The following is a 26175-nucleotide window of genomic DNA, read 5'->3' as shown; positions in this document are numbered from 1 at the left end:
CTTCCTTGAAAGTATTTTTATTTATTTATTTGAGAGAGGGGCAGACACAAAGAGCAAAGCCTCCAACTATGGCAAATGACTTCCAGATGTATATGCACTACTCTGTGCACCTGGCTTTATGTGGGTACTGGGGAATCGAACCTGGGCAGTCAGGCTTTACAAGCAAGTGCCTTTAACTGCTGAGCCATCTCTCTGGCCCCTTGGTTGATTCTTTCATTCAATAACCATTTGTGTAAAATACTGGACTGGGAAAAAAATTACAATTCTGGCTCTACCAGGGCTTGATAAATTGTCTCAAGCAACATTAAATATAACCATTCTACTAAGATTTGATAATTGTGACATTTATTAGAGCCATACAGGAAATGATTGCTTGGATGACACATGTAATGATAAATATCTATTGTCACTGGAGCCTCGACTGAAAATTTCATTACCTAGTAGATATGTGGGTGGCAGGTTGGCCTGAGGAAAAAAACTTAGTGGTCAGCAGTTGAGAGTCTGGGAGCGAGAACTCTGCACGCAAGGGCTGTGAAGGAACAGGAGCGCAGGACAGAAGACGTAGAGCAAGACCAGGGAAACTCACCTATGCAGGTCGTGGAACCTCAGCTGAAGAAGTCCCCAAGATGCAGGGCTGTCTCCAGAGACCTGGAGCTTAGGAGGATCGTGGAGAGAAGGAGAGCACCTGTGGAGTTATGGAAGTCGCTAGTTGTAAAATACCAGCCTGGGGTGATGTATACTCACAGGAAGGGAGCAGGAAATTACAGAAGGCATTTATTCCACTGTCCACTGAATTCTTTTTGTTGCTACCATCCATTTCATGCAGCCATCTATTGAGTTCTTTCTGTTGTTTCCCTTCCATTTCACTCAGCTGCTTTGTGGCCTCATTAAATTTGTTGCTCATCATATGTGCATTTTGGAATTTTGTGCCTGGGACTTCCTCTACATAGCTTTCACTGGGGGCTTCCACTATGGGACTGGCCGTTCTTGGTGGGGATCTCTTGCCTTGGCTTCTTGTGTTATTTGTATTGCGCTGGGGTTTGCCCATCTCGAGACAGTCGTTTTGTTTTCCTGAGAGTGCAGCAGCGACAGCTCTTGTGGAGCCTGTGTTGAGTGGCCTGGTTAGCCTTGATCCGGGTGAGCAGGAGCTGGTGTCTATCTGCAGATGTGCTCTGGACACCCTGGAAGCCGAGCAGGCTCTTCCCTGTGTGTGCCGTCTCCACACAGGTGTGGGCCGGATTCTGAGTAGCCTGAGCTATTCAGTGCCCAAGACTGGGGACTGAAACCAGCTCGGGAGTCCCTACTCTGGAGGCGCAGGTGGACAGGCTGGGGAGTCTAGGGAAAACATTTATAAGGGTGATGGTTTTACGCACTGAAAGATGGACAGGTGTTTGTTAGAAGGGCAAGGTAAGATAGAGGGCTATGGCTTGTTGCTAGCAAAGGTAGCTAATTTAAAAAGGTAAAAATGTGAGCTGGAGAGACAGCTTAGTGGTTAAGGCCCTTTCCTGCAAAGCCAAAGTACCCAAGTTTGATTCCCCAGGACCCATGTAAGCCAGCTGCACAAGGTGGCACATGCATCTGGGGTTCATTTGCCATGGCTGGAGGCCCTGGCACACCCATTCTCTCAAATAAACTAAAATATTTTTTAAAAGGTGAAAATGTGTATCAGCAAAGCACAGGTCTAAAGGGGGATACACAGTAAAATGAGGCTGGAAGCTGAGGCAGACTCCAGTTCATAAAATGGCATGCTTGCAAATATGTATGGTTAAATTTTTTAAAATATTTTTATTTTTATTTATTTAAGAGAAAGAGAGAGAGAGAAGAAGACAGATAGAGAATGGGCACTCAGGGTCTTCAGCCACTGCAAATGAACTCCAGATGCATGTGCCCCCTGTGCATCTGGCTTACATAGGTCCTGGGGAGTTGAACCTGGGTCCTCTGGCTATGCAGACAAATGCCTTAAAAGCTAAGCCATCTCTCCAGTCTGTGCATGGTTAAATTTTTAAGAATTTTGAGGGACAGTTAGTAAATGCCACCATTATTAGCAATGAAATTATATTTTTCTTATTATAGATAGCACAAACATCAAATACTCAAATGAATTTCTATTTTTGCTACATTTTTCAATAGCCTACATTATTGAGAATATTTGTGTTTATTGTTGCTCTATGGTGTAAATGCTACACAATTCTGCAGTCTTGGGCATTTCTTCCCAGCTTTGGGTTCAGAGATGTCATAGTAACAGTTTGAAAATGGACTCAGTGGGAATTGTGATGACAGGGCCTAGAATTACCTGGGAGGGATTACATAGATTAGAGTAGCCTCTAAATTTGCCTGTGAGGGATTAGCTTGATTAGGTTAATTGAGGTTGAAAAACCCACTGTAACTGTGGGTGGCGCAATTCCGTGGCCACCTGGGTCCCGGACTGCAGAGAGGGGAGCAAGTTGGCTGGGCAGAATCCATTCATGCATCCTTCTGGTCTGCTTCCTCCCTGCTGGTGCGACTGTGAAGGTGTGACTCCGCTTTCTTGATCCTGCCATGCTTTCATAGCCATGGTAGCCTCTACCCTGGGAAATGAAAACCTAAGTAAGCCCCTTTCCTTCCCTAAGTTGCTTCTGGTCAGGGTTTTTTTTTTTTTTTGTCTCAGCAACAACAAAGCAATTGACACAGGAGAATTTATGCCATGGGTGGTGGTAAGTGCCCACAGTGGAAAGTTAGCTGTTCAGCATTTACCACCAGCCTTTCATTGATTTATTTGTCATGCAGGCGTTTGAGACTTTTCATGGGAAAGAAAACCACCAAATCTTAATTGGATCAAGGAAAGAGAGACTATCAAGAGTCATTTACAAATTTAACTTGTGTAACAGCATTAATAGTGGTGCTGTTTATTGCAAAAGACTCATAGGTGGAGCCATATAAAAATGGCAAAGACAATAAGATCTGGACTTGCCACCTTTGAGAGACCCATGATCCCCTGGAGTTCATTACACAGTTGTTTTATGAGTCTAGAGCTCAGGAGAGGCATCCACTTTGTAGACATGTTCTCGAGTCATCTGCTTGTGGGTAGCAGTGAAGACCATAAGTGTGGGAGATATTGCTCAAGGTGAAAAGCTGTAAGAGGAAAGGCAGAACTCAAGGGGAGTGAACATTAACAGCCAGGCCAAGCTGAGCCTACAAAGCAGTCTGGGTGGCTTGTCAGGGATGTCTAAGGATAAAAGGCATCAAAGCAAAGCTCCTGAACTCAATCACCCTTTGGAAGAAGGAGGCTGGCATATAGGCGGAGAATTTCAAAGCATTAAATTCCATCAAAAAGGCAGACAGGGTGCTGTCGGGACCAAGACCAGAGGATCCAGCAACAAATTTGCTAGAAAAAGATGAGTTGGGTAAAGGCTTCACAAGGGACTTGTGTTGCTATAATTGAAGACCCAAATGAGATTTTGTTTTGAAGAAGGTAAACTATTAACAAAAACCTGAAAATCTAGGAAAATAAAAATAAAATCAGACACTTGCCTCCAAAATATGCATTTGACTTAGCAAATTGCCTCTGGATATATTTTATAAATATATCATCATTTTATAAACCAAGTAATGTACACTACATGATTGTTACTAATCAAGTTACTTAGACTCATGTTACAGAGGGATCTTTTGGGCTGGAGGGATGGCTTAGTGGTTAAGGTGTTTTCCTGCAAAGCCAAAGGACCCAGGTTCGCTTCCCCAGGACCCATGTAAGCACAAGGGGGCGCATGTGTCTGGAGTTTGTCTGCAGTGGCTGGAGGCCTTGGGGTGCCCATTCTCTCTTTCTCTGTCAAATAAGTAAATATAAAATATTTTTTTAAAAAGGGGGGAGGGAATCTTTCAGTTAGGAAGTCAGCCCTCCATATCCAGAGGTTTTACATCTGAGAATCCAACTACAAGCCAAAAATATTTGAAAAACAATTTTTGTCTTGATTTTTCTTCAGTGGTGTAGCCATTGGCAAGCCATACATACTCTGGCAAATACCACACCCCCACCAAAAGCTCATGCAAGCAACTCTCACTAAACCCAACCATGATACAGGTCACACACACATACAAACACACACACACACACACACACACCAAAGTAGATGAAAAGGGAGAAGAGGTTCTGTGGAAGGGGGAGGACAACAGAAGGCAATGGAAACAGTTTAAGAAAATACATTATATACATGTATAAAATTGTCAACAAGTGGGGCTGGAGAGATGGCTTAGCACTTAAGCACTTGCCTGTGAAGCCTAAGGACCCTGGTTCAAGGCTTGATTCCCCAGGACCCACGTAAACCAGATGCACAAGGGGGCACATGCATCTGGAGTTCATTTGCAGTGACTGGAGACCCTGGCATGCCCATTCTCTATCTGCCTCTTTCTATCTGTTGCTCTCAAATAAAAAAAAAAATAATTAAAAGTTGTCAACAAATGAAATTTTTGTTTTTTATGATTAACAACATATTTTGTATGGATACTTTGTGTGTGAGTACCCACTTTTCCCTTGTCCCCGCCCCCATTTCATAGGGAACGCTCCTCATTGGAGTTGCAGGTAGTCCCCGTGGTGTTATGGGTTATGCGTTGTGGGAGAAGCAGTTATTTTGTGGGGAGGGGTGCCTCTGGACCTGATGTCTCAACCTGTGGCTCTTAGAAGCTTCCCACCCCTTCTTCGGCAAAATTCCTTGAGCCATGGTGGGTTTTAAGTCTACTTCAGTGATGAGCTCCTAGGAGCCTCTGGATCTCTGCTTTGGTAATGCTGAGTGGCCTCAGGGTCGGTGTCTCCTTCACCCCAGTGCTGATTGTCAGGTTCAGTGTGGAAGCAGCTCTCGTGCACGTCTCAATTCCTCTGCAGTTCAGCAGTGGCTTGGATGAAGGAGTGGCAGTTTATCTCCTCCAGTCTCGCTACCTTCCCATGTGCACACCCTCTGGAGCGAATAAATAATTTTTTTTAACGAATTTTATGGAGCCAGATACAGTGGAGCATACCTGTTAATCCCAGGATTTGTTGCTGAGGCAGGAGGATCACACATTTACCAGTGTTGGCTACACAGTTTCAATCTAGCCTGAGCTGCATAAAACATCTCAAGATCTCAAGAAAAAAAGTTTTTTCCTTGTCATTTTTTCCATAAAAATACAGGAAAACAAGGGTCTTATCCTCACATTGTGTTGGCTACTAGAAGTAGTCTAGAGATGGTTGAGCATACTACACCAGTTTGCATAAGGACATTGAGTAGACTCTGCTCTGGGTGTCCTCCAAGGGTGCTAAAATCAGTCCTCTTGCAGTTATTAAAGGATGCCTGTATTTAAGTTTTACTTACCTCCTTTCTTAAGTCAGAAAATGAAGTTTTACCTTTATTCTTAACTGTTCCAAATTTAATGAGCGTCCGGCACTCACACTTTAGGGACTGTCTTGGGAATGGTTATGCTTTGTAAAACTCAGCCTTGTCCAGGTCGCTTTTCTTCTGCTCCAAGACTTTTCTACAGGCTGCTTAGAGAACTGCAGTGTTTAGGCTTGTGTCTGGCAATGCTCCTGTGCTGGAGGCAGAACAACAGCAAGTGTGTTGTGTGGCCTCGATGCTCTTCTTTTCCAAAGGCTGCCTGTCTCATGCTTTCCCGCTGCCTATGGTGACTATTTAGAAGCAGTATGTCACCTCTCATCAGGTTAAATTCCAGAGTACAAGATACACAAGGCTGCATGTTGTTCATGCATTTTACACATCACTGAACACACACAGTAGATATTTCAGAAAAAGAAACAAAAAGCAAAAGCTTTAATGTAAAATAGAAAGAAAAAGAACTGGTAGTTGTTAACAGTGTGCTAAAACACACTAAACCTCACCAACTTAATGTCACTTTGTATTTGTAACGTCAACCCCAGACAAGCTACATTAAGGTTTTCCTTTCTTCAGGTCATGATTAACTACCGAACATTTGAATGACTGTGACAAAACTACCATTCCAATCTGGGATCTTCCTATCAGGAAAGTCAAATGTAGCTTGGCTTTTGAAGCCCCACCCACTTCCTCTTCCGGTGTATCTCATGTCCCCCATAAACTCACGGGTTCTGAATGCCTGGCCCCAGGTGGTGGCAGCAGTTTGGAAGGGGGAGCCTTGCTGGAGATGTGTTTCTGGGGGAGGGCTGAGGGGGGTTCCAGGCAGCTGCCCCTGCCATGGCTCTCTCTCTTGCAGCCCGTTTCCACCTGCTCTGCAGGGCACCCTCATCATTGGTGGTGCCCAGCCTCTGCCCATGCTGAAGCTTCTCTTGGGACTGTAAGCCAAAACAGAAACCTTTCCACCCGGGCTGGAGGGATGGCTTAGCAGTTAAGCTGCTTGCCTGCAAAGCCAAAGGACCCAGGTTCAATTCCCCAGGACCCAAGTCAGCCAGATACACAAGGTGATACATGCATTTGGAGTTCATTTGCAGCAGCTGGAGCCCCTTGGCATGCCCATTCTCTGTCTCTCTCTGTGTCAAATAAATAGTATTTTTTTTTTTAAAAGAACACCTTTCCTCCCATCAGCTTCTTTTGGCAGGGTGCTTTATTCCCAGCAATGAGCAGGTAATTGCAACACTCCCCTATAGCACCATGGATTATGTGTCCACCAGTTTCCCACTGGACTGTGGTCCATGCATAAGGCAAAAGCAAAACGTGTCTCCTATACTTTTCTCTAGCTCCATATTGTACTGTTTTGCAGATGAGGAAACTGAAGCTCAGAAGGCTTAACTATTTAGTCACAGATACATAACTGGTGAAGCAGGATTCAACCCCAAACTTCAGTTCCTACTCACAACCAGTCTACTGCCTCTATATACATTATGACTCTTGCATCTTACTACATTTTATGTATGTTTAACCCTCAAACTCTAATGGTCAGTGACCCTTTCCATTTTCCCATCATCTCCACACCTGGCAATGCTAGCTAAGTAAGCCCTAGAATAGCCCCCAGCTAGCACCAAATTCCATGGCCCACACGATTCACATGCTTTTTGACTTGTAATTTTTTTTCCCTCTGGCATAATAGAGGATAACCATGAATTATGGTTTAATTCTGTCTTCTCATAAGGGGCATCTTAGACTACCCAAATTTCACCTTTTTAAAAAAAATTATTTACTTATGAGAGAGAGAGAGAGAGAGAGAGAGAGAGAGAGGGGCAGGCAGAGAGAGAGAGAACAGGTGTGCCAGGGCCTCAAGCCACTGCAAACGAGTTTCAGACACATGCGCCCCCTTGTGCATATGGCTTACGTGGGCCCTGGGGAATCGCACTGAGGTCCTTTGGCTTTGCAGGCAAGCACCTTAACTGCTAAGTCATCTCTCCAGCCCTTGGGGTTTACCATTTTGCTAGGCCTCACTATGTGTTTCCATTCACTGCTGATTTATTAAAAGAACTGAAGGCAAAGCCAGGGCTGGAGATGACTAGGAGGTTAAAGGCACTTTCTGCAAAGTGACAGATGAGGTTTGATTCCCCAGTATCCATTTAAAACCATATACACTAAGTGGCCCATGCATACCTGTCCTCCCTCCCCCTGCTTGCAAATAAATACAATTTTAAAACACGAAGACAACAAAGGAAAAGGCATGTGGGGTGAACGCCCAGGAAACTAGGTGAAAGCTACCAAGACTTCTCACCCATCTCATGGGCTGAGACAGGCTCTCCCAACTATGAGATGTAAACAGCATGTCTGAAATTTTGTTCCAGGGAAACTTGCTAGGTTCAGTGCCAAGGGGTTTCACTGAGGGCGAGTCAGAGGTAGTCTGCCCCACACACACCGAAACTCTGGACTCTGGGAAGGAAGAAACCCTCAGCCAAACTAGTGTTTGCTCAGGCAGTTTACGCACAATAAGCCACCTTTCGATGAGCTCTGGGGAGAGCGGGAGTCCCCTGAAACCCAAGCTCCTAGCTCGCCAAGGCCAACCTCGTAAAACATGTCTCCCGGGATAATCGGCCAATCTGCTCTAACACTCTTCTTAACAGCAATTTTGTTCCAGCCTTGTTCTTCAATGCCCATGAACATACCATTTGCCATGTTGTCTTTGAACCAGGTTTACTATCTGCTGGCTCTCTCTAATGAGTTAAATAAATGTTCATTTTATGAGTCATGTTGTCAACTTAATAATAAGAGGTTTGCTTTGACAGATATAACCCATACAGGTTAAACCAATTCAACCAAAATTAATTTAAAAAAATCCAACTCAGTATCAAGGCTATCATATAAACTCAGAGTAGTTATTAAGAACATGCTTTATATTTACATATTTACTGACTCTATACTTCACAAAGTCCTTCATGTGTCAATTACTTGGCTATTTGTACTTAAGATACACACTAGCAAAATTATTTCTGCAAGTAGGGATAACCCAGAAAGAACAATCATCATTATGTTAAACTGCTGTATCATTAAGAGGCATTGACCATTTGAATGTATGGCACATACCTTTGCAGGAAAATAGACTGAAGGTCATCATGCTAAGCAAAATTAGCCAGACTAAGAAAGATACCATATTTTCTCCTCTATGTGAAATGTAGGTATGTGTGTGTATGCATGCATACACTATGTAAAAGGGGATGACATGCTGGGAGAAAGGGATCTGAAGGAGGGAAGAGGGCAAACAAGAGAAGGCAATGGATGATCAACAGCTCATGTTTTTTCTCCTACATGGATACAGGTATATATATATATATATATGACACAAATAGAAGGGAAACGATTTGGAGAAAAGAAAGGCACCAGTTAGGGAGGAAGGTAGGTAGTGGGGTGAAAAAAATATGAGCAAAATTCAATAATATATATGTATAAAAATATAATGAAATCCATTATTCTGTACTCCATTCTCCATCATATCCCCTTCCCCTCTCAATCAGTCTTTTATTTTGGTGTCATGGCTGGCTTAATAAAAACTCTTTTTAATTTAAAAAAAAATGAAAAAAAATTTAAAATGCCCTTAATAGCCAGGCGTGGTGGTATACACCTTTAATCCCAGCACTTGTGAGGCAGAGGTAGGAGGATTGCCATGAGTTCAAGGCCAGCCTGAGACTACATAGGGAATTCCAGGTCAGCCTAGAGTGAAACTCTATCTCAAAAAACCAAACAACCAAACAAACAAACAAAAAAACCCTAATACTTCCAGGGGAAAAAAAATGTAAGTCAAAATTGAGAAAGTTGTGAGCCTTTAAAAAGAAGTGATACCTAATTTTACATTCAAATATGGTATGATATCCTTATTTGTGAAACCTTACTATGCTTAAAACATTTTCCAATCATTTCAAATTTACTTCAGTAAGCATCCTCCTATACTCTTAACTGCATTTTAAAATCAGAATTTCACGAATTTCTATATATAATGGTACCAAACAAAGCCCAGAATAGCCAAGCTTTATTATAATTCCTAAGTACGAGGTAATACAATTAAGATCTAGCACAGCTAACATATACATAAGGCAAACATTTCTTGAATAAAAAAATAGGTACTATTTTAATGAGGAAAAATATCAAAGACTAAAGAAAATTTTACAAATAGTAGCATTACTTTTGTCATAATTTCTATTATTTGTGCAAACACATCATTAAATAAATACTTATCTGATATTTACAAAACACAAGTGGGAGGGAAAAAAAACCTAAAATACCAGGGTCTTTGATCTGCTATCCCTCTGTCAATCTTCTGGATACATTAATGTATATATCAATCAAAAATGTGATTCTAGTCAGCTGCAGTTGAAAGTTTATCAATTAAGTCATCGATAGTATAAACAATAAGTTGTATGTCTGCTTTTTCCTTCATTCGGTGCTCACTATCTTTCCGGAGGATGACATCGACGTCTTTGCTGATTACTCGATCAGCAACCTGGAGGGAGGTGTGCCAAGAGACGACGTCATCCTTCAAGCCGTGCAGCAGCCTTACAGGGCAGGTCACAGGAATGGGGCTGTGTAATAAGCAGTGATGCTCTGCTTCCTTAATGAAACTGTACTCAATGTTGTAATATCCTTCTTCACTGTATTTTGATGGTACGGACCACACTCCTTTTATCTCTATTTCCTTTTGTACCTGGTGGAAAAATGAAGAAACCAAAAGTAGGCATGCAACAGTACCACATTTAAGAGTCTTTAAAAGTCTTTTAATAGGACAGAGTTAAGAAAAGTATGACAATAATTATCAAAAATTAAATAGCGTATAAAGAACTGTAATAAACATATTGTCTCAAATAATCCTGATGATAATTCTGTAATTATTCCATTTTATAAAAGAAGTTTGAAAGAAGCTAAATATCCAAAATGCAAAACTAGAAACTGTTTTAGCTATCTATCAAACTCAGTGGGGCTGGGAAGATGGCTCAGCAGTTAAAGGTGCTTGCTTGCAGTCAAACTCAGAATTGCCTAACTTTATCACAGAACTTCTTATATCATGTGTTGCTTTACCCCAATTGAAAGGAATTCAAAGGACATAAAGTCATAGCAATTTCTGAAAGTCAGTCCAAGAACATTAATATTTATATAAAATCAAATCTAGAACAAAAATATTAAAATTTCAAACTCATAAAAGTACCTTTAAAAGCTACTTAAAATGAGTGTGATGTAGGGAAGAATCAAGCACCAAAGTAAAACTGACGAGTAAGACAACAGTAACTCTGGAATAATTATTTACAGGCTTGTGGAATGTTAGGCTGACAGTTCAAAACAATACCAGAGTCCTAGGAATGAGCATTTTTGTTTTGGTAATAACAAGTATTATAAATACTTCCTGCAAATTGAAAAATATCAATTTCACATTTACTCCCATGGAGTAAAACATGATATGTGATCCTTTAAAAATTCTTATTTTTCTAGATTGTAATTTATCTGTCTTCAATGATTTTTTCTCATTGAAAATTTGAACTTTCGGGCTGGAGAGATGGCTTAGCGGTTAAGGTGCACTTAAGGCACTTACCTGCAAAGGCTAAGGACTCAAGTTCGATTCCCCAGTACCCACACAAAGCCAGATGCACAAAGTGCCATATGCATCTGGAGCTCATATGTAGTGGCTGGAGGCCCTGGTGTGCCCATTCTCTCTGTCTCTTTTCTATTTCTCTCTCTCTGCTTGTATATAAATGAATAAAAGAAATCTAACTAGAATTTTTTTTTTTAAATATTTGAGAGAAAGAGCACATGAGAGAAAAACTCTTGTCACTACTAACAAACTCCAGCCAAACAGTCCACTTTATGTGAGCACTGGGGAATTAAATCTGGGCCTTCAAGCTTCACAAGCAAGTGCCTATAACCACTGAGCCATTGCTCCAGCCCTCAAAGTTGGAATTTTTTTATGCATTACATACTCTTATTATAGAAAACCTGGAAAATACAAAAAATTACATTAAGAGGACAATGATCATGATGCATTCTTGTAATTCTTGTACTCAAAGTAGAGGCTTAGAAGTTCAGGGTCATCTTTGGTTAGACAGTAAGTGTGAAGATAAAGCTCAAGGCTACCATATAAAAGAGTACATTTAGAAAACCACCTATAGGGATAGTGGTGTAATTAGAAAAAGTTCCGTGCCAGGTTTGAACTGTTGCCTAGGGAGGTCCCTGGTGCCTCCAAACCATTATAGGCTAATCCCAAGGCTTTTGGTTGCCCACCAGAACTAGATGGCAAGACCCTTGTTCTGAAGATTCTACACGCTGGGGCTGCAGGTCACTGGCAAATCAAGCTGGAGCTGAGCTGGAAGCCTCCAACCTGTTAGAATGCTGGAAAGATCTATGCACCTTGTTGGGGAGAAAAGTTATCAGTAGTATTAAATAGCAGTGGACCCTCAAGCTTTACTTATGGGTGTCCAGCCAGGCCAAATGTTCCATTTGGGGAGGTCATAAGCCCTAGTGGGGGAAACTACTACTGTTATCTGGCTAAATGGATACATTACATCATTAAACTACCCTCTAAATAGTTACGTTTATGCCCATATATTAATGCAACTCTCACTTCTGGTGATAGAAGTCTCTCTTTTCAGATGGTAGTGACAACTGGGGAGACCAAAAATTTACCAAAGTGCTGAGAAGTGACAGTGGAGTATTCAGCACTAAGTGAGACATCTCTATTACATCCCTCAAGGCTCAAGGACCATTGCAGAAGAAATGACAGAAAGAACGTAAAAGCCTAAGGAAGGGGAGGAGTGCTTACAATACTGTCTTCCAGATACAAAGTTGCCTGGATATTCATGACCTCACAGTGGCTGACACTACCTACACAAATCCTGCATAATAGGAAGGGAATAACGTTGAAATAAGGAGAGATTAGTTAACTTAATTCCTTCCAACATTTTTTGGTTTATGTATATAAGATTTAAAATATACTTAAATTATAGATTCACGAGCTGGGCGTGGTGGCCTTTAATCCCAGCACTTGGGAGGCAGAGGTAGGAGATTGCCATGAGTTCAAGGCCACCCTGAAACTACATAGTGAATTCCAGGTCAGCCCTGGGCCAGAGTGAGACCCTACCTCGAAAAACCAGAAAAAAAAAAAAAAATTATAGATTCACATTTGGTTTCCTATGCTATTCTATTTATTTAACACATACATTTCTGTTTTTTTTTTTAAACTTTCATAAGAATAGTTAAATGCTGCAGAATTGTCCATTATGATCAACTTAAGATGATTAGCTTGGCCATTTCTCCTATGATTGAATCCTTCTATTAAATACCTTTGAGCACAAAGATTTATTGTTATATAAAACATTCTTTGACAGGATTGTCAAAATTTAAACAAAATCAAGTTGTGATTAGCTACTATGGCTCTTGCAATCTTACTATGTAGGGCAGTCTTAAGTAGAAACGTGGTATACATCTCATTCAAAATAAAGGACAAAAACAAAAGGGCCATATATAACATATTTGAAAAACAAATTTCAATTTAATAAGAATAAAACTTTACCCACATGTCACATGGTTAACTTATTGCAAAATAAAAAAACCTGAATTTAGAAAATGACAGATACTTAACAGTAACGAATAAGCAAAAGTTAAGTCACAGTGATGCACATCTGTATGTAATCCCAGCACTGGGCAGGAGAATTCTGAGTTTGAAGCAGCCTGGTCTACATAATGAGAGCTTGTCTCAAAATTCAAACAACAGGGCTGGAGAGATGGCTTTGCAGTTAAGCCTGAGGACCGCAGTTCAAGGCTCGATTCCCCTGGAACCACATAAGCCAGATGCACAAGGTAACGCACGCATCTGGAGTTTGTTTGAAGCGGCTGGAGGCCCTGGCACGGCAATTCTCTATCTGCCTCTTTCTCTTTCTGTCACTCTCAAATAAATAAACAAAGCAAACAAACAAACAAAAAAATGAAACAACAAAAATCAAAACAGGTCAGAGCACATATGATATAACACATTAATAGCTAGGCATTTTAATTTATTTTTAATTCCAAAAAGGGTTTACTGATTCATTACTCAAGATAAATATCTGAAAACTATACATCTAAATACCTATTTCTAAATAATTTAAAATCAAAGGTATTTGAAACATCTATAAAAATGTGAAATCTATATTAATATCATAAGGTTCTCTACTAAAACAATATATGAACCAAAGTTTTAACAAAAACAATAAACAGTTATCCTTAGGCAACACATTTCATTATATATTTCAGTAATTCAGAACTGATTCTATTCATGATGAGCTGTCCTGGGCACTGTGATAATTACTAACACGCTGCATTAATAAGTTCCATTTGAAGCATCTTTGACCCCCCTACCTAATTGTTATTTGTTTTTGAATGGAATGAATATGATCCATTTAAAGGACAAAGTTCATATTATAAAATGTTCAATGTCTCAAACTCTCAACAAAGTTCAGCAACAGAGAAAATAGCACTACCCAATGAAAATGTATAGTATATATAAGGTCTACACCAAAAAGAAATCATTTCAAGGCAAAGTGGGTTTTAGCAACTGAGACGCTAAATGCCTGGCCATCCTAATTCCCCAGTTTCCTGGAGAGAGAGAAGGAATAGAGCCAGTTGTTCCTACGCAGACAAAGGCCTGCTGGGCGCAACAGCCCAAAGCTTAGAAGCACTACCAAAATCTTCCACTTCTACTCTCCTAACATTGTTAAGAGTTTGCTGGTTGTGTGGAGAAAAGATAGTGGTCCCAGTGCCCTTGCTGTGTCCGTATGTCTGCTTTTCAGTCCACAAGGACCCAACATGCTTCTCTGAACAATTGCTTTCCTACCTAATTTATTAGTACCAAAACTATGGCTTCATTTGTTGATTATAAGTCTCAGTTATTTAGGAAGTAGCTACCTTATTTTATGGTAAGCGATGTGTGTACACACAAAAACAACTGCAAAAAGACTGTAGCAATTACTTTCTTGTTGCTGGGTCAAAGTGCCTGAGGAGAAGCAGCTTATGAAAGGAGTGGGCTTCTTTCTGGCTGTATTTTTTTGAGGGCAAGTTTAGTTATGGGGAAAGCATGGCGGGAGCTGGCAGCCGGGCACCAATCTTCACATTAGTAAAGAGGGACCAGTACAAGAGCTGACTGCAGTAAACGGTCTGTGCTATGACAGCCCAAAGCCTGCTCCAGAAGCATACTTTCTACCCCAAAGCTACACCTTCCCTAACAATGCCGTCAGCTGGGGATTAAGCATTCAGACCCATGACTCTATGAGAGAAAAGCTACCACAAAGATCTTGTCATTTTCCAATAACCCCAAAAGCTGAAAGAAAAAAAAAGTTTAATCAACTCTTCATTCTGCAACATTCTTGACAAAAGGCCACATTGTAAGAAGCCTTGTTTGTGAAGCAGTGGGAAGGTCTGGATCCATAAAGGGAAACAGTAGGAAAAGCATAAGAATTGAGCAACTATGTACGTGAGAAAAAGAAGTGAAGAAAACTCAGGAAGTAGAGGTTAAGTGCAGGAAGACCAGCATTACTTCATCTGTGACAGGAAGTAGCACAAGGACTCCGCCAGGGAGACAATGCTATTTCCTGAAAGTCTGAGGATAGCACCAACTAAGCACAGGCTGGGGATGGGTGAAGGACAGCACAGACCTCCATGTGAAGCTAGAGGAAAGTCAGTAACACCCTACTATCCAACACTAGACACTTCATTTTCTTCCTTGCATTTTCCCTTCCTTCTCATCTGCTGAATTCTCTACAGCAGTATTTTTCAAACTTTATGTGGTGGGGAGCTTGTTGAAACATACCCACTGATTCAGGGTAAAGTTTAATGCTGATCTGCTGGCCTGGAGTTCATACTTCTTGAAACACTATTCTGGTCTGCTTTTAATTTCCGTGCCTTAGGCCTGATAGGAACTTAGTTCTAGAGGTGAAATTTAGACTCCTGGGTGGGTGGGGGGGGGGGAGCCTGATGAGAACTAGACTGAAAAACAAGCAAGAATGAATAAAAACATTACTCATAATTATTATTCTATTATCTTTGCAGGTAATTAAACTGCCTAAATATATATTCAATCAGTTTACCAAAATAGTTATCCTCCCAATTATTTTAGAAACAACATTTTATCATGAATTACTGAGGAACATAATAACAAAAAGCACTTTTTCATTTTATTTTACAGATGAGAATCAAAAGGAAAAAAGAATGCTAACCAAGTAACAAAGCAAGAAAAAATAAATTTCACCTTTTAGTGCTACTCTGATTAAGTGATAATATCTGCCCGGAGGTTCTGAGACTGCTTTCAGGCTAAAGAAATAGTTTCACTAAAGGTATCATGAATAAGTCATAAAGAAGCCTACTTCTTTATTAGTTAATCTAAAAATATAGAGAGATAGAGTTGGGCGGGGGGTGATATGTGTGTTTGGATGGAAGTATGTGCTGGGTCGAAAACGTTTCACCCTGACGCTGGGTTGCTAGAGACAGGTCTCTACCCACTGTCCCCCGCCCAGTGAGCTGATTGTCAGGAAGGCCCATGATCCTCAAAATGATGCAGGCTATTGCCAATGCTCTTGGTTACCCACTAGCATCAGATGGTAAGATCTTAATGTTGAATACACCACACGCTGCTATCAGAGGACACTGAGAAATCCAGCTGGAACTGTGCGGGAGGCCTCCTCCCTGCGAACTAGCTTCCAGTGCTGGACAGTACCATGCTGGCTGCTGAGGAAGCAAAGTCAACAGCAGTCTTTTTTTCTTTTTAATATTTTATTTATTTGGCGGGGGAGGCTAATTGAGAGAAATGGGTACATCTGGGCCTGCAACTGCTACAAACTCCAGACCCAAGTGCTACCTTGCACATCTGGCTTACATGGGTACTGGGGAATTGAACCTAGGACATTAGGCTTCACAAGTAAGCATCTTAACTGCTATGTCATCTCTTCAGCCCACCTTCAGTCTTAGTGAGCAGTGGATCTTGCAAGCTCCACAATCAACCAGCAAGGCAAAATGTGTCCATGGGTGCAATGGTGGCACAAGTATGAGGTAATCAAGTGGACTTAAGGCCTGGTACTGAGAACTCAGTCAAAAGGCCATGCCTTGGGAGGCCACAAACCCCAGAGGGAAATTACTACTGTTCTTTGGCTAAATGGATACATTATAGCCAAACTGTCTTATAAATGTATATTTATACCCACTGATTAATACTGCTCTTATTTTTGGATAAAGAAGCTTCTTTTTACAGAAAGCAGTTGTGGTGGTTTGATTCAGGTGTCCTCCCTAAACTTCGGGGTTCTGAATGCTAGGTTCCCAGCTGATGGAGATTTGGGAATTAACGCCTCCTGGAGGCAGTGTATTGTTGGGGGCGGACTTACGTGTATTAAAGCCAGTGTCTCCTTGCCAGTTGTTTGGCATACTCTCCTGTTTTTACTGTCCACCTTATGTTGGCCAGGAGGTGATGTCCGCCCTCTACTTATGCCATAGTTTTTCCCTGCTATCATGGAGCCTACCCTCCAGTCTGTAAGCCAAAATAAACCTTTTTTCCCCCCACAAGCTGCTCCTGGTCGGGTGATTTCTGCCAGCGATGTGAACCTGCTGCAACAGTGATAAATACTGGGGTGATCCAAGATACTTCAACATAATGAGATGAGAAAGCCCAGGGCTGAGCACTAAGCAAGTTGTCTCTATCACACCCTCCAGGGCTGGGCAAACATCGCAGAAAAAGTGGCAGAAAGAGTACGAGTGCTGCTTTCAGTGCTAGCCAGAGAAGTTTCTCTATGGAAAGGGTGGTAGAGACTCAAAACCCATCAAAGCTGAAAATAAGAGGCCGTTAGAGCTCAACACTAAACAAGATATCTCTATGATGTCCTTCAAGGCTCAGGAAACATTGTGGAAGAGTAGTCAGAAAAAAAATTAAGGGCCACAAGATGGGTTGGGAGTCCTTTGAATCATTGTCCTCCAGACATAAAACAACTGGAGCAATCATGACCTCACAGTGGTTGTCTTTACCCCAAGACCTGCACAGTTCTGCACCCTGCAACATGTTGACAGGGAGGATGGAAGTGGACAAAAAGAATGAGACATCAAAACAGAGAAGGGACTACTTGGAAAGGAGAATTCTTCAGTGGGATGTGGGCATGGAAGTGGGGGACAAAAAGGGTAATGGGATGGAAGACAATAAAAATGTGTAATATAGAAAAAATTGTCGTGATTGGCCCAGCCTAACATGATTCCAAGAAAAGGTGATTCTTCCCTAACGTGCAGGTGAGAGCAGAAGGGACAAAAAGAGATCACCATGTGTGATACCATCAAGGTGACAGAATAATCTGAAGGAACTGTGAAAACCTAGAGGCCAGGATTAATGCAACAAAGACACTGCATTATAAAAAAAAAGACAGCTTAGACAAGATGCCACAACACAGAAGTAAAAGGACAATTGGTGTCTCAGCAAACATTTAATGAAAGAGAAAGCAGACAAATGATAGGGTTCCACACTGGGTTGCCAAAGTAGCTAAAGACTTACCTCAAGAGGCAGCTGATGAAACTTTGTCACTATGCCATCTGCAGCAGTAGACACGCCCACAAGAGCCATGACCTTTTCTGGCCGCGCAACTGCAGCATGAAGCATGAGCCACCCACCAAGGCTAGATCCAACTAGTATCTAAAAACAGAAGTGTATGTGAGCAAAAAAATATGAGTGACTTCAAAGAGGAATTCCTTTTTTGTTTTGTCTATAAAAGGAATAGGTTAATGGAAATGTATAAACGGTTTTTTTAAATCCATGTAGCTCCTAGACTTTCAATAATTAGACCAAGTAAAATTCAATTATAATTAACTTTTTGGAAAACTATTAGGTTTGTTTTACAAAATTATGAATATTAAATATGTACAATGAGAAGTAACTTGCTACTCGCTTTTGATTATAAAGTCAAAGTAAGAGAATCATTTTTTAAAAAGTTTTTTATTTCTTTATTTGTGAGCAGAGAGAGATAGAGAGCAGACACAGATAATAGGCATGCCAGGGCCTCAGCCACTGCAAACGAACTCCAGATGCTTGTGCCTCTTTGTACATCTGGCTTTATGTGGGCACTGGGCAATCCAACTCAGGTTGTTGGGCTTTGCAGGCAAGCGCCTTAAATGCTAAGCCATCTCTCCAACTCTCTCCATTTCTCCCCCGACTGTCTCCCTCTCTCGCTCAAATAAATGAAGTATCTTTAAAAAAGAAAAAATGACTGCTGGTGACTTTGCTCCCTCAGCAGCCAGCATGGTACTTTCCAGCACTGGAAACAAGTTGGCAGGGAGGGGGCTTCCCACACAGTTCCAACCCTCCAAATAATTTTTAATCAAAATGTTCTATCAAAATTGACAAATAGGGACTTCAGGCCAAGATGGCAACCGCCTAGCTGAGCTGCAAATACCGGGAAAAGATAGATGCAGATCCTAAGGAGAGAGCTGCTCCAACATACCTCAAAAGGGGCCCGACTGACACTAAGGAAAAGTGGCAAAACAAGCAAGGGTGCTGTTTTCCTGATGAACCGGATACCAGCACAAAGGGGAAGGAGACCAACACAGAAAAAAATCAACTCCTACCAAATCAGAGAGCCAGAGCCTCAGAGGCCCCAACACCTCATCACTGAAGCAGACCAAAAATGAACCCAACATGGCTCAGGGGAATTTTGCGGAAGAGGGGGCGGAAAGAATGTCAGAGTCACATGTTAGGTCATGATATACAGAGACATTTCTCCTACCCATAACTGTGGGCTAACTCCACAATGCATGACCCATTTACATCAACAAGGAGGGTCCATTGGGAGGGGGTAGGTCATGGATGAGCCTAAACAATGGTACCAAACTGCCTGTATTTGCTGAAAAGAAAACTAATAAATTAAATTAAAAAAGAAAATACTTGGGGCCAACAGATACCAAGAGATGTTCAGACACTGAGGAGTAAATACATGGTTCAATAAAGAGAACACAATGCTTCTTTTCTAAGACAACACATGTAACCTAGAAGAAAGAAACACAGAATGAATATGGATGAGTGAATTCTCATGTAGACCTCAAGCGCTGCAGATTCTCGGTGTTCTGCTTCCCAACATCTGTACTTCAAAAACAGAAGCCTTGGAGTTGATCCTTCTTTTCCCTTGGAGGGTGGAGCTGGACGTCTTTGACCTACCTTAGGTCAGTGGTTATGCTCATCAAACCTGCTTTCTTTCTCCCTGGCATTTTATGACTTATTTTCATGTCTAAAAGAAATATTTCTGAGCAGACGCCAGGGGCTCTGCCTGGTAAGAGCAGATACTGATTTCACACACCCCCATAACTAAGGAGACATAGGTTTTTCATTTGCATTTTATTTTATTTTATTTATTTGAGAGAGAGATACGAGACATGGGCTTTTTTCTAAAAATAGTTATGGCAAGTGATACTTGGTGTTGGATCTGTCTTATTTATACCCAGCAAGAGTTCTATGTGGCAAGGACAGAGCTTAGGACCCATAGTAGACTAGGAATGAACCACAGAGAGGCACCACCTGTGAGCTTAGAAGTGTGAGCTTAGACGTGAATCCAGGTGTGCTGGATTCACAACAGGGGTGATGGAGCTGAGAGGGGCCCTAGAGGCAAGGCCAGTGTCTCCAGTCAGCTCAGATGAAATCTACAGAATGCCCACTTGAGCTCCTGATGCCTCCGACAGGATTGTTACCAAGTTCTAAGTCAAGCCTCGTCTGGGGTCACTCAAGAGCCACATTCCAGTGCCATCTTACCTGCTCCATTCAATATTGTGTACCCAGTCCTTTACATAGCACCAGGAGGGCTGGGGAACTCCATATTTCTGTGAGGACTGTTGAGTTATATATTTTTTGTACAACTATCTGGACAAGAGCTTAGTGTTTGCAAAGAATTGGCTAATAAATAATTAAACTCATTGGAAAAAAAATTGACAAATAGTTAAAACATTAAATACATTTTCAAATCTAAGGATATAAACCAAATATTGGTTGAGTCAATAATTATTATATTTAACAGAAACAAGCACCTGTGGTCCTTCAGCTATGTTGTCAATAATAGAAAGTACATCTTTTCTCCATTTTCCCACTGTGCATTCTTTTACGTTGCCATCAGAATTTCCAACCCCTGAGTAATCAAACCTGAAAAGAGAAAATATGTATTTATACTTAAGATGTCTGCATACATCTATGTGCACGCAAGTGTGTGCATGTGTGTGTGTGTGTATACACACACACATATATGGTTTGCTTCTTTGATTTTTTAAGAAAATACATTGTTCATTATTATGTTCTCCTGTTTAGTCTTCTCCAGAGAGCACTTCTTTTCTACCCAAATCTTAGCTATTTTTCAGAGTTCCTTTATAAAATCTTTTCCATCCACTTCCACCCTAGTTCTCTCCCCTTATGTAATGCTCCTCTCTGTTTATCACATTTGGATGAGAACCTCTGCCATTAACTCATTTGCACCTTTGCTGCCCTGGCGTAGATCCTCATGAGTAAATACCCTGTTTTATCATTCTTGGTGTAGTATTTGACAGTGTGAAGATGATTTTCTTAAAGCTTTCATAACAGCAGTTAAGATAGAAGTGATTTTAAACTATTTCTGAGCACTAAATAATTTTGCCTCCTTGATTCAAGGAATTTGAGTAAATCCACCTAACTGATCTAATTTCTCCTAATAAATGAACATATAATGGCTAAGTTTTATATGCAGCAGTGTTTGTTAGAAGTAATGACTGAATATTACCAAAATTAATCTTCTAAATATTTAGATGAATACATTTCTAGTATTAGAAAGTGGTTAATATTAGAAAACAACTCAGTATTTATCCAGCCTCCTTTTATTGGGTGAAAATTATGTCCAGAGTTTATTAACTGACTTAGTCAATTACTGAATGTATTCTAGAATCCACAATTAAGTGACAGACCAAGGCCTTTTCTATTAAAAATAAGTTTTCTTCAAACAAACTAAAACAGTAAATAAATGTTATAAGTAAATCAAACAATGTAAGCATTTTATTAAAACATATGTATGGAAAAATGGGAAGTATAAAACTAAGCTTTAAGTGAACACCACCTAATTTCATTTATGCTCATACACATTCAGATTACATAACTAAAGGGAAAAATGGTAGAAATGAGAACTAAACAATACTAATTTTATAGAACTACATTACTTTTTTCAATACATTTTTGGGTGTGGTCTTGGGGAGTGAATCCAAGACTTTGTACATACTAATGTGACATTCCACTACTGAGTTAACCATCAGCCCTAAATTACCCATTTGAGAAAATAATATACAGTGGCTAATTAAGGCCTATCTTTAGTGGAAAAACAACAATTAAAAGAGATTGTAAGAAAACTAGTGGCATATTTATTTTTGTCATATAAGATTACTTACTGTCTCTAGAGAACTTATTTCTTCCCTTAAGATGTCTTTTCCTACCAGTATTGCCAGTGGCACAGAGACCTTTGAAAAAGGTCTCTCAATGACTGCTTTTATGATGATCCTGAATCGCAAGATGAAAGATTATAGAGACTGTTAAGATGAAAAGGTTGGCATTTACTTCAACTGGTTAGAGCAGAAGTAATTCTTGATTGCGACACTAAAGAGAGCAATGCACTGCTCCTACCTTATATAGGCGTGACCTAGAGATTTGCAAAACTCCTCAATCGCCAATGCTTTTGTACCATTCATATCAGAAAGATAGCCAGGGATGAAGATAATTCCTGGGCTTTTGCCTTTTAGCTTCTTGTAAGCCAGGCTTGGAAGTTCTGGTCGATTAAGGAAAGAGAGTGATGTCTTTTGTCTGCAAGCTAAACAGAAAGCATGAATTATAGTTTGCAAATCACTTTTGGAAAATTATATATATTTTCAATCTTAACTTTCTTAATTCATTGATGTTAAAAACTGTCTGCATTGAATAGAAAACCAAAACAGACTCAAAATACTAGGTAAGTCTGTTTATAAGATCTTTATTTTTATAATTGCGTAAAAATCATTACCTTCTTAAAGCATGGTCCAAGCATGTCTCTTCCAAAATAAATGAGACAGAAATTTCAATGAAATGAAAGAGCGATCTATCAAAACTATCTTTCTGCTGGTGCTACATGATCACCCTAATCAACATGGAGACTTCGTACACTAGTTTCAGCTATCTCTTGTGAGATATTTTTTATTTATCTCTTATGAGATATTTATTTAGTGTGGACACAAAGTGAGACACAATGCACTGGAGGTTAGGGAACAATGTGGTGTGTCTGTCCTCACTTTCCATTTTGCTCAGTGTTCACAGCTCTTTACCAGGCCAGCTGGTCCCCTAATCTGCAGGATTATGGACAGCACTATACTGTTCAGATTTTTACTAATTTCTGGGGATTTGAACTGAGGTACACACACTTGCTTGACAAATAAATGCTTTAATTACTAACCCATCTCTGCATTCCCTCTTGAGATTTTTGTCTGTTTTATTTTTTAATGTTTGAGAAGTTTCATGTCCACTGCTTTTGGAAAAAGTGGTAAAAAAGATTTGGTTGAGCGTTTTTGTTTTGTTTCGCCTTTGGGAAATTATTTGCAAGTGGAAATGTTGCAGCAGCAGACATCTGTAATCCTAGGGCTGGGGAGGCAGGGGTGGTAGAATCACAAGTTCGAGAAGTATTTAGAAATAAAGGACAAGCTGGGAAGGATCAAATCCCTTTTATTAGGCTGTTATTCACTCCACCTATGAAAACCAGTGGCATGGCAACAGAACGTTATAATTTTTATCAGCTAAGAAAAGTTTTGATAAGCAGTTCCTCTAACATTAGCCACATATACCATTTTTGAAAAATATTTTTCATAAAACTTTGCAATAATGGTGCTTTATTTTATTGGTACTGTAAATGACACACACAGAACTTAAAAGTAATTTGAGGACAACAATACAAATGGTGAACCGTAAAAGGCTAATCCATTTCACTGTTTATTTCTCCCTCTATTATAAAGCCAATATATATATATTTTTAAGTAGAAAGCTATAGTATTTTAAAAAAAATTGCTTCCCTCACTCTACATACAGGTTTGTGTACTTCCCAAAAGTCACTTTTCAGGACTAATAAATCTCTTAAAAGAAATATTAAAGATGCCTTTGATTTTCTTATAGCTAGTATAAACTTCTGGGAAGCCCATACTGCTAACATTTTCCCCATTTTGGATTTGTCCAGTTCATTTTTTGTTTTTCACATGAATCAAGAGCTTAGCATGATGGTGTACATCTGGGAGGCTGAGGCAGGAATATCACAAGCTTGAAGCCAACCTGGGCTACGTAATGAAGTCTCTGGAGGTGCAGCCCTATACATCACGACTTTGTCTTAAAAAACAAACTGGGTTGGAGGGATGGCTTAGCGGTTAAGGCATTTATTTGCCTGCAAAGCCAAAGGACCCACGTTAGCCAGCTGCACGGTGGCTGGAGGCCCCTGCAAACCCATTCTCTCTCTCTTTCCCTTTTTCTCTGTCAAATAAGTAAAAATGAAATATTAAAACAAACAAAAAAAAAAGAAAGTTTTAAAGCTATCTTGTAAGCCTGTTTCAAAGTTCAGTATATGAAAAAATATGCCAAGTTAAAAATCTGGAGAAAAAGAGCTAGTTCAACTGTGTTCATTTCACATTTTCTTAGTTTAGCACTCAAAAAATTCTTCCTATCCTCTTCCAGACATTCCCACCCAACACAGGAATTTCCGCCTAAGATAATTAAAATTTATTTCATGTTGGTGAGTTAAAAATGAGCAAATTCGGGCTGGAGAGATGGCTTAGCGGTTAAGCGCTTGCCTGTGAAGCCTAAGAACCCCAGTTCGAGGCTCGGTTCCCCAGGTCCCACGTTAGCCAGATGCACAAGGGGGCGCACGCGTCTGGAGTTCGTTTGCAGAGGCTGGAAGCCCTGGCGCGCCCATTCTCTCTCTCTCCCTCTATCTGTCTTTCTCTCTGTGTCTGTCGCTCTCAAATAAATAAATTAAAAATTAAAAAAAATGAGCAAATTCAACGCTGTATCTACAAACCAGCTTTATACATAAGCATTGGCTGAAAGCCTGTTGCATGTCAGTGAATACTTGCTAAATTAAAAAAAAAAAAGAACATTTTTCTCTTTTTAATGAACTGACATACCCATAGGAGTACTAGTATGTAATATATGTTTGGTTGAATGCAGTTAAGGGCAAGTTAAATTGACTACCTAACTTAAAAAGGTTTTTACTGGAAGCAAAAGATCTCTACAATGACATTACTGATGCATGTACCATGCATCTGACAGCTGTGTGGTAAGATGCGACAGAGGATATCATTCAAGTGTAAGCTACTATGGTAGTTTGAGTGCAAAATGTTCCCCATGGCCTCAAGTGTTTGTCATGAAGCTTATTACTTAGTCCCCAGCTGGTGGTCTTGCTTGGGTGGGTGAGGGGTACGGCTTGAGGGTTTTTATTACTTCAGCTTACTGGATGTTCAAAGCTAGCTGGCTCCTGCTCTTCTCTGCAGTGTGATGTCCTGAACAGGTTACAAGGCTTTTCTCCTCCAGCATGAAGCTTCCCCTGAAATCTGTCAGCCTGAAATAAACCCTTCTGCCACAAGCTGCTTCTGGTTGGGCATCTTGTCTCAGCGACAGAAACTAAATGCTACAACTCCAAACATAGAAAATACATAAGATGCAGCCAAGCCTTACACCTTGAATCCCAGAACTTTGGAGACTGAGGTAGGAGGATCACTTGAGTTCCAGGCCATTCTGGGTTAAAGTGAGTTACAAGTTAGCCTAGGCTACAGAGAGATCCTACCTCAAAACAACAAAATAAGCTGCACATGATTTTGTCTAAATTCTAGTTTCCTGAGCTGAAGAAATGCCTTAGTGGTTAAGGCACTTGCCAACGAAGCCTAAGGACCCAGGTTCGATTCCCCAGTACGCACAGGAAGCCAGATGCACAAGGGGGCGCATGCATCGGGAGTTCCTTTGCAGTGGCTGGAGGCCCTGGCATGCCCATTCTATCTGCTTCTTTCTCTTTTTCCCGTAACTATAAATAAAAAATGCTTAACTTCTAGTTTCCTTTGTAATTATGCCCCCCCTCTCACTGAATGCACCAGAAGAAAAACCAGAAATTAAAGCGGCCATCTACCTATACCAAGAACAAGCCTCACTTAGGTTTCCTTAAGCCAATTAAAGGCAGGTGTAAGCACTTAACAGAATAATGATCTGTAAAGCCCTAAAAGCTAGTAACCAAGTGCACTAAATGCACACCCTCCATTTTCCTAGCACTACCAGGCAGAGAAGGCATTCTCCAGACGCAATACGGCCCTGGGGCTGCGACACTGCCCGGAGCCGCCGCAGCACCGCGCGCGCCCGGGCCGAGGGAGGGTCACGGGCACCTTTGAACGAGGCGCCACAATCTCCACCCGGGCGCGGAGCAAGCGCAGGGGTCCAGGGGCGCGGCTCTCCCGTTTCCCGTACACTGACCTGGGGGCCACCAGGGCGCCCGCTGGGGCTTCCGTGCAAGCGCCGCGCAGAGGCCACGCTGGGAACGGAAGTACGCGGCCGTCCAACCCCAGCTCCGCCAAGGGACCCAAGCGGCCGCACCAGACAAGCCCACGGGCACCATCTTCCCGGCAGCCCCTGCGCCGCGCAGGCTCCTACGGAGACCCGTAGTACGCGCCTGCCCCACGTGACGCGTGCGTAGGACGCGCTGGACCCAAATGACGCATGCGTAGGACCCACTGGCCCCACGTGACGCATGCGCAGGTCGCTGATTTGTCCCGGTGCGTCGCGCAGGATTCTTCAGCTCCCGCA

The 26175-nt window shown here is 41.1% G+C and overlaps 1 protein-coding gene across 1 annotated transcript; it reads right to left on the bottom strand.

Moving 5' to 3' along the window:
• Window positions 1-9343: 9343 nt before the first annotated feature.
• Window positions 9344-25993, bottom strand: Abhd10 (abhydrolase domain containing 10, depalmitoylase). The gene is made up of 5 exons (XM_012952175.2): window positions 25846-25993; window positions 22006-22189; window positions 20400-20511; window positions 17887-18024; window positions 9344-10050 (listed from the first exon to the last, which is right to left on the bottom strand). Exons 1-5 carry the CDS (start codon window positions 25985-25987, stop codon window positions 9706-9708), a joined length of 921 nt encoding a protein of 306 aa, XP_012807629.1. The 5' UTR covers window positions 25988-25993; the 3' UTR covers window positions 9344-9705.
• Window positions 25994-26175: the final 182 nt, after the last annotated feature.

Source organism: Jaculus jaculus, chromosome 4 (assembly GCF_020740685.1).
Source record: "Jaculus jaculus isolate mJacJac1 chromosome 4, mJacJac1.mat.Y.cur, whole genome shotgun sequence".
Lineage (NCBI taxonomy): Eukaryota > Metazoa > Chordata > Mammalia > Rodentia > Dipodidae > Jaculus > Jaculus jaculus.
Note: the sequence above shows the minus strand (reverse complement) of the source record. Positions and strands in the feature narration are given on the sequence as shown.